At 42.2% G+C, this 17,012-nt stretch overlaps 1 protein-coding gene across 3 annotated transcripts in view; it reads left to right on the plus strand.

Moving 5' to 3' along the window:
* Positions 1-8,563, plus strand: part of nr1d2b (nuclear receptor subfamily 1, group D, member 2b) — a 14,741-nt gene extending 6,178 nt beyond the window's left edge. The window contains exons 2-9 of one of the 3 annotated variants that reach the window (XM_015016743.1): positions 1,341-1,571; positions 2,178-2,266; positions 3,507-3,651; positions 4,390-5,060; positions 5,219-5,404; positions 5,494-5,704; positions 7,635-7,872; positions 7,903-8,563. In XM_015016743.1, the coding sequence (XP_014872229.1) occupies positions 1,341-1,571; positions 2,178-2,266; positions 3,507-3,651; positions 4,390-5,060; positions 5,219-5,404; positions 5,494-5,704; positions 7,635-7,831 (1,730 nt within the window). In that variant the 3' untranslated portion in view covers positions 7,832-7,872; positions 7,903-8,563. Of the gene's footprint in view, positions 1-1,340; positions 1,572-2,177; positions 2,267-3,506; positions 3,652-4,389; positions 5,061-5,218; positions 5,405-5,493; positions 5,705-7,634 lie in introns of all 3 variants that reach the window. The other 2 variants (XM_015016744.1, XM_015016742.1) reach the window with 2 other exon arrangements.
* The last annotated feature ends 8,449 nt before the right edge of the window (positions 8,564-17,012 follow it).

A 17,012-nucleotide genomic window follows, 5' to 3' on the forward strand; every position in this document is an offset into this window, starting at 1 on the left:
TAATATATATATATATACATATATATAAAGTAATATACTTGTAATTACATAATTGAATTGACTGACTACTGTATATATATATATTAAATAATGCTGAAATGCAGTGGCATGTACAGGCATTTTGAGGGTCAGGTGCTCAAGTGGGTGAGACAAATGGAACTGCTGGCAGAGCTTTGATTGGACCTCCTGCACAATTTTCTAAATCTCTCTTCAAATGTACATACATTCACAATAAAATAAAGGCCTTTCTTTGATTATATATTTAACTTAAAACAGATGAGAACAATTTGAAGCAGAATTTCAGAGGCTTACTCCATACCTGCTAACATCTGCTGAAGCAAAAAAGACACCTACAATAGTGGAGTCTTGAGAAGCAAGCCGTTTTGTGGGTCCAGTGACATGGGAGGGAAAAAAACCTCCAAACAAGGATGCAATTTAAGTAAGATTAATACAACAGAACTCTGATCATGTTAGGCAAAATTACCAAAATGTGGGGTTCTTGTAATATGGGCTTTAAAATCTAGAAATGATAACTTGGGCCACACGCATTACAAATACAAGTAAAACATTTTAAAATGGCACTTTTTTTCTCCAGAGGACAAAGGCCGGGTGCTCTAGCACCACCTGGTGTCTACCAGCATGTACTTGCTGAGATGGATTCCGTTGTAATTTGGTCCCATAGAAACTCCATAGGATTGAAAAAGACTTGGCCTTGTTGCTCCTTTAGTTTCCACATTATGAATCTTTCCAGGCAGTTAAATTAGTTTTTTTTTTTTTTTTTTTTTGTGTGTGTGTGTAGAGTAAAGTGACAAAAGTAGTCGCATTCTTTCAGCCTGCTGACTGGCAGTGTGGAGCAGCAAATGAGAGGAGCAATGTCTGGTCACTCCTCTTTATCAGGACTCTCATTTTTTAAAAAGGTTTTATTGGCTGTAGTGGCATTTATTTCAGAGAGGTCAGACAGGAAGATGGGTAATGAGAGTGGGGGAAGACGTGGCAAAAGTCACCAGGCTGGGACTCGAACCTCTGACAGCAACATCGAGGACTAATGCCTCCACACATGGAGGTACTTTATCCCTGCGCCACCACAGCACCCAAATCTGAGCTGCTATTAAAGGGTTTCAAAGTTCAGGAGTGGAGCAAGGGAAAGTTTTAATCCCTCAGCGTAGCTGGATGCTGGCATAGAGACGCATGGTGATAAATTAGAGGGTTTGGGTTTATTACTTTCCAAGGAGCCACTCTGTCTGGTGGTCTTTTAAAGGGGCCTTGAACTGCCGTTCGTCATGTTTTTAGTCCATGTCATCTCACGTCGCCCCGTCCACCCTTTCCCTCTGCATCACCAGGAGGCGTGATCGCCTACATCAGCTCCTCCAGCTCTGCCTCCAGCCCAGACTCCTGCCACAGCGACTCCTCCAACGGCAGCTACCAGTCGTCCTCGCCTCGGCGTGGCTCCTCGCCCAGCCGGGGGCGGCCGGGCCAGCTGATGGACCCGCCGCTCGCCGTCGGTCGCCAGAACCTTCCGGGGTCTCAAGGAGGCGGCCGCTCCTCATCCTCGGGAAAATGTGGGATCACAAGTAAGCAGCACACTCCTCCATGCGCTGTGCGCAGCTGCTGCAGGGATCCCTGCGCGGTCCACGGCTCGGTTCTGCTCCGGGATGGACTGCTTGATGCAGTTCATGCAAGGCTGCAGTTTAAGTTTAGGTTCTTTGAAATAAAATGAAGCATAAAAATATACTGAAGCAGCGACTTGGAATGTATTTTCAGTATTTTTTTAATTTAATATTAAATCAGTTCCATTTTTACGTCATGTAATATTGTTATATTGTAACAACAAAGTATTAAAAAAATTTAAACTGGTTATAGAAAATATTTTATTTTTCCTTTTTCAGTTTATTTCATTCATTTAGTTCAAATTAATGTAAATCATATAAATTCATAAGAAATCTTTTTTCAACATTTATTTCTTTATGTCTGCATTTATTTTCCCACAGTTTCTATTTCTAAATGATAACCACCACCTCCTGCAGATTTTCTGCCCCAGTATTCCCAGGGCTTTTATAGGCCAGATATTCTGGTGAAGTTGTCATGAAGTGTGTGTGTGTGTGTGTGTGTGTGTGTGTGTGTGTGTGTGGCTGTTCTGATGACATGCCTCTCAGAGCCTGTGTTTTTGTGCCGATCAGAAATCAACGGCCTGGTGCTGCTGTGTAAGGTGTGCGGCGACGTGGCCTCTGGTTTCCACTATGGGGTCCACGCCTGCGAGGGCTGCAAGGTGAGGATGCCCCTCTACCCCCCACCCTCTACACTCTCCCCTCAGTCTCTCTGCCTGGCTCTGCTGCAGCTGAACTGGGTCACTGCAGGCACAGCTTTCTCTGTGAAACTAGTTCTCTCTTCTCATTCATGTGAGCCAACCACTACGCCTGATCAGGATGTGCGTGCATCCTTAAAAAGTCGTAAATTCATGAATCTAAATTAAAGCCTTAAAATGTCTTAAATTTTAAGGCCTTAAGATGTAAGCTGGCCTTGAATATGTTAATACAGGTTTTTGTGGTGGCAGGACTATTTAACCTCATATATGAAGCTTTTTTTTTACTTTTCTGTCAGGCAAAAGTTTGAGTCACACACACATCTTCACTGTGTACTGTGACTCGAGGTGGTTGAGTCTACTGCTAACTAGTTGCTAATATACCTGTGCTAGCTAGCAAGGTGGCCAATTAGCTTTTTTGGATCTATGATGAGTAAGTGCAAATTTCTTGCCGGTTGGCTGGACAACATTTTGTTTTTCCACTGTCTCACTTCTGTTACCACTCTGCCCTATCTACACACTGTGACTAAGGCAGAGTTTGTAGCAGGGACCAGAGGAGGATTGGGTTTTTATGTAAAACCCCCCCCCAAAAAAACTACCTTTTTGAGCTTTATATCATGTTCTAATGTTATTTCCTCATCATAAACATGTAATGATGTGCTGAAGGCGGAGAGCTTCTTAAAGACACAAGTCATCAAAGTGCTAAGTTAAATTTTTAAGTCGTGTAGATATATATAATATTTTGTAACTCAAGGTAATAAAACCTTAGTTACTTGATTGCGCTATAAAATTGTCACTGTGTGCCTGGAAAAGACTGTTCTGTCTGCTTAAATTTCATCAAAGGTGCCATTAAAAAGATCTTTAAAAGTCTTAAATTTGACTTGCTGAAACCTGTAGACACCCCATTGATGCACATTCTCACACACACACCGTCACAAAACTGCTGTATGTTCAATTCTGTAGAAGATAAAAATGCTCAGAGGTGTTGTGAGGTGCAGCTCGTTTATAATGCAGCTCTTTAAACTCTTCATGAAGCTTGTAGCAGACAGTGATGTCATGATTCCTTGATGTTTAACAGCTGAATGATGATTCCTGTGGAATTCCCACAGTGTCCCGTCATGGAGCAGAGCTCCCACCATAAGCTTAACTCCCACAGCCCAGAAAATGGAGCACTCACCATGCTGTTTGTGTGTGTGTGTGTGTTCAGGGCTTCTTCAGGAGGAGCATCCAGCAGAACATCCAGTATAAGAAGTGCCTTAAGAGTGAGAGCTGCCCCATCATGAGGATGAACAGGAACCGCTGCCAGCAGTGCCGCTTCAAGAAATGCCTCATGGTGGGGATGTCCCGAGACTGTAAGTGTGTGAGGACACCAGCCCCGCCTGAGGTGGCAAACTGGATAAGATGCAAATAATAGAAATAAACTGGTTGGCCTTGTTCATTATGTCCAACCAAAAGTATTTACACCCTGCAAACATTTACCAGCCTAATAAGTATTTCTATGAAGAATTATCTGTAAAACTTAGACCAAGGTAGAACTTCATAAGATGTTCAACAAACTTTTTGTGTTGCAGTTCTTATAAAATTACGTCTTTATTCTGTTATTATTCTGACTCTATTTTGGTAATGATATGACCTTATTCTTGTTTTTTTTTTGTTTTTAAAAAAAAAGAGAAACCTGACCTGAATTCAAAGTCCAAGTAAACAGAAGCTGTAAAACAAGATGGCGGCCCTGGATTTGCTGACATCACTCTGGACTATGGTGGAAAAACAATCCAGATTTCCAAAAATGAAACATTGAAAAAGATTTTATTAACTTCAATTAGTTCATGAAATCAACTTATCTTCCAGCTGTAGCTCAAGTTTACGCTCAGAAGACACACTCTAGTTCATTATTATTATTATTATTGTTATTATCCCTTTGTGTTGGTCTAACAGGGTGGATGCTTGTGGTTGCAACGTAACAAAATGTGTGAAGGGTGTAAATACTTTAGCGTGGCTCTGTAGGTTTGTCAGTTTCCGTGTTTTATTGCTCTAACATCCAGAATGCTAACGTCAAAGCGAGCTAAAGTGACCCTCTTCCCACTGTTCAGCTGTGCGCTTCGGTCGGATCCCCAAGCGGGAGAAGCAGCGCATGCTGCTGGAGATGCAGAGCGCCATGAACAGCATGATGAGCGGCGGCCATCTGCAGAGCGAGCTGAGTCAGCCGCACGCCGCCGGCGAGGCTGCCCCGCTAACCGCCGCCGCTGAGAAGGCCGGCCCCGCCCCCTCCCCTTCAGGCTCCAGCCAGTCGGACTCCAGCTCCGACCCCGACGGTGCCGTTCCCATGGATACCGGCTCCAGCTCGCCGTCCCCCAGTGTGTCGGACAGCGGCGAGGACGAGGTGATTGGCTCGGTGACCAGGGCCCATCAGGAGACGTTCATGTACAACCAAGAGCAAGGCAGCCGGGCCCCCGAGGGCCCGCCCAGACCCCTCAACAGGGACTTAAACCAAGCCGCCCCCGTCCAGCTCTCAGAGCAGGGCCGGGACGTCTGGAACCACCGCAACAACTCTGTCAACATGGCGGGACACAGCCTCCTGTCCATCCTGGGACAGCCTCACAGCCAGCTGGACAACCAGTGTCCAATCAGAGCGTCCCGCAGCGCCGGCAGCAGCCACAGCCCTGCCTACATACACGGAGCCGTCAGAGCTCTGCCCACTGAGCCCTGTCCCGGCGGCGTCTACAGCGGGGGCGCCTGGAGAGGAGGCAGCAGAATGTACCTGGTAAGACGGGTGCAGCACGGCGCTGGGACAGAGCGTGGCTGTCCCTCATGTGTTTGTCTCACTGCAGCTCATTTACGTGTGTGGAGACACAGTGGAGGACACTTAGGGTCTCTGGTTGTCCCAGTCCTGTTGAGTCCTAATTGGTTGTCTGTCTCCAGGTCTGTCCAATGAATACATCCCCTCAAGTGGACCCACACAAGTCGGGCCAGGATGTGTGGGAGGAGTTCTCCCACAGCTTCACCCCTGCTGTCAGGGAGGTAGTGGAGTTTGCCAAGAAGATCCCCGGCTTCAGGGAGCTGTCCCAGCATGACCAGGTCAGCCTGCTGAAGGCTGGCACCTTCGAGGTACGCCCCGTCCCCTCATCCGCTCTACCCCTGTCCTTCTGTCCCTCAGGGTTAGAAATGGAATAGAAACGGCCTTTCTTGTCCTGCAGGTGCTGGTGGTCCGCTTCGCCTCGCTGTTCCATGTGAAGGAGCGCTCCGTCACCTTCCTGGGGGGACAGAAGTACAGCGTGGACGCTCTGAGGACCATGGGCTCCGGGGACCTGCTCAGCTCCATGTTTGACTTCTGTGAGAAGCTGATGAACCTGGGGCTGAGCGAGGAGGAGATGAGCCTGTTCATGGCTGTGGTCCTGGTGTCAGCCGGTGGGTCCCTTCACTCTGCTGCTCCTTTTAGTTGCATTTTAAAGATTCAAATCGACAGAATAGTCCGATAATATTCAGATTATTTCACATGATGTTTTTATGTATTAAGTAAGAGGTCTAAAAATAACAGCAGCTGCCATCAAGTTTTCATGTTTGATAGTCAGGAGCTGTGTTTCTACTTAGCATAAAATTGCGCAAATTGGAGTTATGAAAATAAATGTGTTTAATTGAAATGCAACAATTTTGAGAAAAATTAAATACTTTAAGAAAGAGGTTGTGGTAGACTGAGACCCAGTCGACTCGATGGTTACTGCTAAAAACATAAAAAATAAATGTTTAATGTGTTTAGCTGTTTAGCTTTAATGTCAGCTAATATTTTGTGCTTAGCGGTTTTGTTTTAACTTGAGCTAATTTTAAATTTTTATTTTGTTTAGCAATGGCGTCAGCTAATTTCTTAAATGTGGTTAGCAGTTGTAGTGTTAGCGTAGCCATTTAGCAAATTAGTGATGATATTAAATAGTTAGCTGACCCCGTAGTGACTTAGCTAACTGTTAGCTGTGCCCACACTTGTGTAATTCGCAGATTTTAGTGTATAAATTCACCATTACAACCATGACGACTATTTAGAAACATGTCCAGCAGAGAAAGGAAACAAATCAAGGAAATGTTCATAAGTTCTATGGTCCACAATATGTAGGCTATGATTTGACGCCAAACACATTCATTGAATTGACAACTTCAGAGCAAAAATACATTTTCCATGTCAACCATCTATGATCATTTATGATTTCTGTGGGTCCAATTATGTATGAACTGAAGCGAAAAATATTCGTCTGTGATAAATATTGGCAAATTTAATGCAAAAGTAGATTTTCTTTGATGGCCATCTTGAATTTTTCAGTGGTTTTTTGTCCATAAACATCTGCACCAAGTTATGTTCTTGTATCTGTGTGTGAAAGTTTTCGCTGAAATATGAAGTTATCTGCTGCACCATGTCGTTGCTATATTGAAATGAAATTACAAATGACAGAAAATGTTTTCAAATGTCATTTTTATTTTAATCAGCACTTCTCTGAGTTTACATGAATTCAAAGTCCAACTAAACAGACGTTGTACAATAAGTCTGCCATTTTGTTGTACAACTTCTGTTTAGTTGGGCTCTGAACTACGGAAGCCCAAGGAGTACATTAGTGGGGGGGGGGGGAAAGTCTCTTACCAAAATTGAGATCTTCATAACCAGCCCAGCTGTTTGTGCTGCACATGAACAGAGGAAAACTGAGAGGAGGCTGAGTGTCCACAAGGTGGCGCTAAACGCAGTGGCTTAGAGAAGGAAAGCAGAAGGGCTTTGATCCTGACAACTAAATCTGATCAGTGAGATGTTTGTGTCCAAGAGGTCTTGAATGCCCACTGAACACTTCTCAGGTGGGTCCCCTGTGGGGTCCAGAGGGTCCCACACCTTTCAGGAGACAAACCCAGAGGCCCCAGAGCCACAACTGGCTCTTTGGACCTTTGACTATAAATGATAAACAACTGAAGTTGTAGATTCTCTTGTCAGATTTTCTTGGAATAATTGCATTTAATTTCCATAAATGACTCTAAAAGTGCCAGTAATTTTTATGTGGCTCTATCTGTTGTTGGGCTGGAAATTTTGTTCAAATGTCAGCATCCCATATGAAAAAATGTAACCTAGAAATAGGAGTAAAAATGGTGGTTATTTGAAAATGACAACAGATTTTCTGCAGTAGAGATTTACCAAAGAATTATAAGTTATATTTTATTCTAAAGATCAGGCAGTATTTGTGGCTCTAAAGTCATTTGTTTTAGCAGAAATGGCTCTTTGAATTTTAAAGGTTTCTGTGCTGAACTGATGGAATGATCAGTTGTGGCCAGTCGATGTGTCTGAACGTCTCTGCATCCCGTCTCCCTGCAGACCGCTCCGGCATCGAGAACGTGAACTCTGTGGAGGCGCTGCAGGAGACGCTGATCCGCGCGCTGCGGAGCCTCATCACCAGGAACCACCCCAATGAGTCGGCCATCTTCACCAAGCTGCTGCTGAAGCTGCCCGACCTGCGCTCCCTCAACAACATGCACTCTGAGCAGCTGCTGGCCTTCAAGGTCCATTCCTGAACTCTGGCACAGCCTGAACGGGCCCCGGGTTGGGCCCCGGCCCCGGGTCGGGCCCTGGGTCCTGCCCCGGCAGCTGTGCGTCCCCATGCCGTACTGTAGGCTGACGCAGCCGCACCGCGCCACCTCCATGTGTTGTGTTTGTGTGTAGCAGCTGTTCAGCGCTTAGAAGCACTTTCCTGTCTTGTGACTAAGGTTTCTGCATTCATAGTGCAATATGTGACTGCTTTGTTTGACATGGACAGCGTAGCAGTGGTTTCCAGTGGCTTACACCACTCTGAATGTTGTGGAGGCGCTGACACTTTCCAGGGGGCCATCACAGAAGAGAGAATGTAGCTGAAACTGAATGATGTCTTATTTGACCCTTGTGTTGTTGTTGTCCATGTTCTGATCTAAGTGACTAATCTGATGACTGATGGATGGCACACTGACACTCTGGATTCTCAGCTACTGAGAAGTTACTGCAGACACCAGCGGCTCCCCAGTGGCTGACTGGGCTCCGACCTGTTGGGTAGAACCTGACTAGTATTAGTGAAGTAACTGAGCTGTCAGAGCTGCTGGTGTTCACATCATTTAGTTTAGTTTTTAATATCCAGAGCTTCTGTCAGCGTGTGGAACGGGTCGCAGGAAACCAATTTCTATAGAAAAGTATATATAGAATCTAAATATGTACTGTTATACATGACCATATAGATGACTATCTATAAAAATAAATTTTATAAGTGAGGTGAAGTTTTTTGTGTCGAGTATCTCAATTACAATATATAAGAACAGTAAAAACTCAGTGTGCCGTTTTCTAATCCGTCAGCAGAGGGCGTCAGTGCTGCTCTGACTCCAAATCGAAGACCCAAGAGAGGAAGCTGAGTGTCCACAGGGTGGCGCTGTGGACACTCAGCCACAGTTAGGTTTTCACAGCCTACTTTTAATAAATTTAGTAAGTTAGTTAGGAACCAAAGTCCAAACATTGATCCAGACTGTAAAGAGCCTGTGAGGATTGCTGTGAAAAATGTTTAAAGCCAAGAATGTGCAGAGATTCCACATGATCTGGGCTTTATGTCTGTGTTTCCTAATGACTTAAACATATGATGGAATGATTAGCAAGTCTAGAAATACAGGAAATATTCAGTAAAATATGAAATGATGTTCAATAACATAAGTTAACATATAAATGATTGCAATCACTAAGGCAGATGCACACATACAAAAGCATCTTCATACCACATATGAGGGTCATCAACCTGTTCCATTCTACCAGCCTCTTTTGCCACCGATGCTGCAAAATAAAACTCACCTCAAGCTGCAAAAAACTTGCACTAAGAAATCTTGTCTCATGAAAAAAATCATAACTAGTAATCATGACATGTAAATCATGATAATATAAGAAACACAAAAAACATTTGCTGGAGGAACAAGATGAATCTGGTCTCTCCTGTGGAGGAGACGAAGGTCTTGGCTCACTCTGTGCTGAGCAGCTATCAGCGCCGCCGAGAGGGAGAGAAACAGGAGTCTGTGGTGTTACTGTTGTAGATAAAGTGTACCAAAGCATCATTTAATTTTTCATTTGACAGTTATTCCTCAAATCTGCAGGATCAAAGCACTGTAGCTGATGTTTGACACATGCTACATCACAGACAGCGACACAACTAAACTATAAAGCACCACTACTTCTGTAACACCAGCTGATCATTCTGAGGAGGACTGACCCATCTGTAGGTCCACAAAACCTGCCCAGAGGATTCTGAAGAGGTTCTCCAGAACCTTCTGGCTTAAGGCCAGCAGCCATCATCGTGTTCCAGAGAAGACGCCTTATGAAACGTCAGACACACAGTTCTTTCATAAGACGTGAGGACAACGTAACGCTGAGATGTGAGGATGACACCTGGGCATGACTGGGCATGGGATAAGAAGGAAGGTGGCAGATCTGGTGACACGGTGTCATCACAGAATCTCAGAGTGGATCGGGTCAAGCAGATGATCCTGAACAGATCAGGAGAACCACAACGTCCTGCGGTGAGTCGCTGAGCTCTGCTCACTGAGCCACCTTACGGTCCACCAGAACCAGAACTCACTGGGTTCATCTCCAGGGTTCATGAGCTCTAAAAGCACCTCCAGCACTGCTAAAGGTTTGAAGCTGGCAAAGATGTCCGATTGTTGTTCAGGTCCAGAAGTTACAATGACCAGGGGCCGATTCACAAGGATGTGGCCCCGGGACACGAGGCAAAAAAGACAAAAAAAAAAAAAGAGATTTTCCTAAAATAAATGACACATTAGGTCAACATTAGTCCTACGCATCAGCAGGTATGAAGTGATGCATGGTAGGCTTATTATATCTCCAATAATGTTGCTCTTATTTCGAAAGAAATGGACTATAACTTTATAATTTTTTAAAAACTTGAATACCGATTACATTCATAAAGAAGTAAAACATTTGCAAAACATGCTTTAATATATGTGTGTATAAAGGGATTTTGAACCGGGTCAGGAAGTGACTAAATTCAGTGTCTACATGTAGTTCTGCTCAAGAACTGTGAAAAGTAACTCAATAACTAAATGTATGATGTCTAACTTCTTTTATGTTAACAAATTTCATTAATCTAAGTTGTGTCTCTACTCTGGCATGTGATCCAGGGCTCTTATCCACATTATCAAACTTCATCACAAGGTCAACATCAGGCTGGCAGCAGGCAGGACCTTTCACTGGACTTCAGCCTTAAATAGGATGCTGGCTGAATGGTGGATGGTGTGCAGAGGAATATGTTCTGAGCAGTCAGTTTGAAAACAATCCTTATTAATTACATAGTTTGGTACGACAACAATAATGAACTGATTTAATACATCGTTAAATGTCATTTGAATCAAGTATGGATTATCTGAATGTACCCTGCTCAAAAAAATAAAGGGAACACTCAAATACCACATCCTAGATCTGAATGAATGAAATATTCTCATTGAATACTTTGTTCTGTACAAAGTTGAATGTGCTGACAACAAAATCACACAAAAATCATCAATGGAAATCAAATTTATTAACCAATGGAGGCCTGGATTTGGAGCCACACACAAAATTAAAGTGAAATGTTCCCTTTATTTTTTTGAGCAGTATATTTAATACTGAAGGTCTGACATTAAGATAATTCATTTCATACAGAAAAAGACGAGATGAAAAAAACATGCAAAGACAAAACTCTTAAAACCATGTTTATTCTAGAGCCAGTTCACATTAGTTGCAACCATCATCCATTGTGTGCATTTCAAAACCTTTCCCAGGTCCTGTGTGTTCATGTACGACCACTGGGAAGCTGATTACCAGAGGACGGTTCCAGTAAAACCAGTTCATTCGCACCATCACTGCCTTTCTCTTCCAGTCAGTGTAGAACGGGTCATACAAGGAACGACACTCGATGTACAAAGGAGGGGCATCTGGGCTGACAGTGGGTACACCAGGATCCAGAGGTTCTCCTACGCTTGTGTGCAAGTGTAGCTGCTGCATTTTGTACTGACAGTGAAGTCCAGCTACAGTCCTGTAAAATGGATTTTACCAAACAACTAATGCTGCACTAACATTTTATGATTTTAGCTGCTTTGCTCAGTTCCTCTGCCATGATGTTGGGTCAGCACTAGAGTAATCACTTTGTTAATACTGCGCAAAAACAATACCATGTTCATCTTATGCTAACATGTAAAAAAAAAAAATCTGCATTCTGAAAATATACATCCTATTTCAACTGTACTGTAAAAAAAAAGCTTTTCTATGGTGCAAGTCTTGTGATTGGTTTGTGACTGAGTAACCTTAAGAAGAACAAGTGGGAAGAGAGAACAGTGAACAGGCACCGGTTCCGTCAGCACTGACGACGTTTATGTGCACCGACAATGAGAACATGTTGAAAAGGAAAACGACTCAGGTTCTAAAACCAGAACTGAATTTGCGTTTGGAGGAAATCGTCAGTTTTGGTTTGTTCATCTGGAGCTCTGCCTTCACAAACAACATGATGTTTTCCTAGAGCTTCATTTGGAAACAGAAAGCTGGACTTTCAGCTGCTTCCTTCCTCCTGACAGGGACAAGGCAGCAGAGCAGGAGTGTGATATTTGGAGAAGATCAGTTGAACTATTTTGTTGTTTATGGACCCCTGGATCATCCTCAACAGACATTTTAAAGAAGACAAAAAGATAGAGAGAGAGTAAACTCATCATGGTTTTAACTGAACTGTTACGATCAGCTTTACTATGATTTACTGAAATAAAAAGTTTAAGAACTGAACAAAAACACAGACTTAGTGTTGGTCCAAAGCATCCTGGAGTCATCTATGGTTTGGTTCAGGAACCCAATAACAAAACTAAATACTACTAGCAATATGAGCTCAGAAAATATGTCCCCTCCTCTTCATTGAGGCCGTTCAGTAGGGCTTCTGCTTTAAGACAAAAGTCTGCGGAAGTGTAAAAAAAAAAATCCAGTTTATTCCTGTGACATTTATGTTTGATTTGAACTTCAACCACACTGAGTTTGACTTCAGGAGCCTGCAAATGTCCAAACCAGGCTGGGAACGAACTAACTGTTTAGTCAGGGCTGTACCGGCAGCCTTCTGTGAGTTTACACAGTTACTGCTGATGGATGGAATATTGACAACTGAAGGCATTTTTGTTTTTTCATAGCTAAATTAAGATGTGGTCATTACACATTTGACTTTGGTTAAGGTCTGAACTTTGACTAGGCCTTAGTAACTTCATCATGCATGTCTCAAAAAAGACTTTCTGCAAAGAACTATTCCAGACAAGTCATACTTTAACAGAGATTTTGCTGACTGTGGCCTGTAGACTTTGTTAGTTTCTGATTTGTCCAACAGAACAAAGCAGATCCTGAGGTGGTTCTGTCAGAACACTCACAGTAGAATCTGTTCCAATGGTTTCAACTTTAACATCAACATGTGACATTTCCTTGTTTCTCTAGAATGATAACGGAGTTTGGAAATGACTTTCTACACATTTAAGAACAGGTTCTGATCCATGGCAACAGTTGCTACTTCAGGGTCATTGCTGGTGTGTTTTTCATTAGCATTGTGCTAACACATGCCTCGAAGGTCTTGAGTATCAAACTAAGTAAAGTTCTGCTTCCTAGATGTCCCCACCCACCATTAAACCCAGTAAAAAAAACTTTTTTGAACACGTTTATGCATTACAGTGATATTAGTGTCCACCTGATTGATAAAAAATGTGTATTTTATTCCCATTAGATTGATAAAGTAACTAGATCAGATCAGACTGGAAGTCAGAGGAAGCTAAAAGCTAACATCTCAAGAAGTTTCAAAGTGCTTCATGAGTCTCATAATCTTTTGTAACTTGTAAAAACACAGTCTTGGTTTCTATGGTTACTCATTTATACACCCTTCCCTCCTGCCTCCCATATCAGAATTCCAACCAGGAAAGACAAATCTCACCAGACAGACCAGAATTTTGTATCCAATATGGCCGCTCAACGGCCATATTGGATACAAACAGACATAGTGAAAACTGCGACTAAATTAATTATTAGCTCTTCTTATGGTTTAGTGTTATATTTTTTTATTTGTAAAATATATATTTTTAAAACATGTTCCTTTTGTGTTTGAACACTTAAAATGAAGGGACATATATTATGGAGAGGTATTGCTAATAGTAGTTAGCACCAAATGCTACATCCATTGGTTTTGCATCATAACCAGTGTAATATGTCTTTTCTGAAATCATACTTATTTTCTTTCATAAGACAAAATTTTGAATCCACTTTAGATGTGGTAATGCATCAGTAGAACATGTTAGAGTTGTCTGTCTTTTTTTTAGTGAGCATTTATTATTTATTAAATAAATATAGAAAGGGGATCAAAAATAATAAAAGTGAGGGGAGACCTGGGGTCTTGTTTAGTTCCCTGAGTTTACTTCCTGGATGTTTTTGGTTGAAGAGGGCCACAAGACATACAATCTGTTTGTAACAAGAAGTCAGACTGCAGATGGACTCTCTACCTACAAAGTCATTATGTGGACTTTAAAATAAAGTTTCTTATTAGTGACAGTAAGATGTTTGTGGAGAAGTGGGTGTGCACGTAACGGTGGTCAGTGCTGCTTCCCCAAACCCCCGTGGCTCAGCATGGCCTGACCCTGCATTTCAGGTTGGCTACCTGAGTTTGGGCATCTTTGCGTCCTCCTTCGTCTGATTGTCTGTGCATTTTGTTTCAACCTGTACAGTTCGAGAGGTGTGTGTTTGTGTGTGTTGGTGTGAGGTCTAGGTCTTTCTAACACTGTAGCAAGTCTATTGCTTTGATGAAAAGGCATCACTTCACAGAAATGAGAGAAAAAGTAAAAAAATAAAACCACAAGCTGTTTTCAGGTGGAGAGGGAAGCTTGGTGAAAGCCAGACAGACGAATGAAACTCTTTCCACGGAATAAACCCTGATAATCTCTGAACATCAACAAAAACACAACATGCTGACTAAAACAATGACATGAAAGTGAGATGTTTTTTTTTTTTTTTCACAATCTCACCAGCGTCTTCGCTGGGTGACGGCCAGCTGATGATATCAGGTTTGTTTTGGACAAGTTAACATTCATTCAGCCTTCAGATCCCACCAGCTGGCAGAGTGGCGACTCTGACCTGCGCTTTCTGAGCATGTCATTCAATCAGCCATAACATTATGACCACTGACTTGTGGGAGTGAACCTCTGACGTCCTGTTCAGTGTCATGCTTATCCATAGACGTTTGTTGAAAACTTTGCTGCACCCAAACTGTTTAAACAAAACTGATTAAACTCGGCTGAACATGGCAAACATTTTGAAAGAAAGTGACGCAAAACGTGTTTTTATTCTGAGAATAAATTTGTTCAATCAAGCCCCAAACAATGTGAAAACTGTTTTGTCAAAATTATTGACAAATAATTTTGTCAATAATTTTGCTTTATTATTGATACATTCAGCCCCATCCCTTTCCTATAGGAAATACAATCGGCCTATTCAATTTGCTTTTAGTTTTTTTCCATCGAGTCAGAAGTATTCATGAGACCCCTGGTTAACGTGTGAAGACCCAAAAGCATGAGGACATTCCCAGATATCTCATAAGGTAATCCTGATAGGACTGTGGTTGTTTTTGACTCATAATGTAGACAATTTTAAACCGTAACATCCATCCATTTTCTTTACACCCTTGTCCCTTAGTGGGGTAGGGAGGGTTGCTGGTGCCTATCTCCAGCTAACGTTCTGGGCGAGAGTCAGGGTACACCCTGGACAGGTCACCAGTCTGTCGCAGGGCAACAGAGAGACACACAGGACACACACCATACACACACTCACACCTAGGGGCAATTTGGAGAGGCCAATTAACGTGACAGTCATGTTTTTGGACTGTGGGAGGAAACCCACCATGAACAGGGAGAACATGCAAACTCTAGTGACACTCATGTCATGGCAAAGGCCGGGGCTGGGAATCAAACCCAGAACCTTCTTGCTGCAAGGCAACAGCTCTACTAACTGTGCCACTGTGCAGCCCTAAACCCTGACATATTACTGCATATTTAAGGATTTACTTCCTATATCACCATGGAGATTCATAATTTAAACGTTAGACCACGTAAAGTCTCCCGCCTTTGCCTTTTTCATCTTTTCGTTATCAGAAACCCAGCCTGGTTCCTCTGCTGCAGCTCAAAGTGCTGATTCAGGTTGAAAGGTGTCAGAACTCTGTTTGCGGTGCTGTTTGCTGGGCCCGACGCCGTCTGAGCTCAGACCACTCTGCTCAGTCTGCTCCGTGGAAGAAGCATGTTGGTCTGATGAACTAGATCTGGTCTTACATTACATGGACGGCTGGGTCTGAGTGCTGCTGAACTGGACCAGAACCTGAAGCTTCCACATGTACCTCTAACTGTCATGGTTGAGTCCAGACCTTAATAATAATAATAATAATAATAATAATAATAATAATAATAATAATAATAATAATAATAATAATAATAATAATAATAAACTCACCAACACTGAAAAAAACACAAAATAATACCAAGTATTTGCTTTAGATTCCAGCTCTGATATCTTAGCACCCTTAAAATTAGACAAAAATAACTTTCAAGAGACTTTTCTGCAAGTCATAGCAGCTTATTTTGAGTCAATAATTATTAAAGTGTAAGTTCCACAAGTGGATTTTTTTCACTTAAATCAGGAAAATGTCTTGGGTGGAGCTATGAGGGGAGCTGGTCTGGAGACATAAAGCCTTTATCATGATAACACATTTTCTTAACTGATAAATGATCATGATAAATAATAAAACTGGTTTTATGAGACCATTTTTAAGTCATGTATTGATAATAAGTCATAACAACACTAAAGACCTATAGACTTGAATTTTGTAAAGAACACTTAATACTAGAACTGGAAGATATTTTAAATATGTAAAACAAGACACACCAACCAAAAACAATAAATAAAAGGGAAATGGAAACCACATATAGACGAGCCATGAGAAAAATGGCATTACATTATTATGTACCTGTAAACAAAACTGGCCTTCCAAAAATATGGAAATGATCAAGCTCATTTTAATTTCTCATGCGATTGATTGATTCATTGTGGACCGCAGGAAGAACAGCCATCGTTATGGCGATGGCTGAAGGGATCCAAATAAATAAACAAATAAACAAACATTGCTTAGTTGTGAAGAAAATCTGCCAGTGGAACTATAACTCTTTAAATCTATATGTAAGAAACTATGTAAGAAGTTACTTCTAAGTTAATTTTGTCTTATTTCAAGTGTGCTGTAGAGATACTGGCAGTAAAAACAAGACAAAACTACTTGGTAAGATTTTGTGTTTTTGCAGTGTTTTCCTTTCCCTCTTAGAGGTTCTGGCCCGGTTTCAGTCCAACTGAACATCTGATGATGTTGGAGATCATCTAGAGCGAAACGACGAGCCACTGATGGTGTTAGAGTCCCTGTTAACGGGGCGGAGCTGGTTGAGAAGGAATGGCGTGCTAACAGTCATAATGTTACGGCTGATTGGTGGAGGTGTCAGGTGTACTGTACATGACATTATGTTTGTGTTATAGTGTACATGTGTGTCACTGCCAAGCTGCGATTCAGACAGACAGATTCATTTCACCATCATAGCACCATGACATCACTGCTTCAGCTGGCAGTGTTGTGATTACAGAGAGCTGGAAATGAAGAGAGAACAA

This window comes from Poecilia latipinna, unplaced genomic scaffold (genome assembly GCF_001443285.1).
Source record: "Poecilia latipinna isolate Pla-1442-1.1 unplaced genomic scaffold, P_latipinna-1.0 Scaffold2058, whole genome shotgun sequence".
Classification (NCBI taxonomy): Eukaryota; Metazoa; Chordata; class Actinopteri; order Cyprinodontiformes; family Poeciliidae; genus Poecilia; species Poecilia latipinna.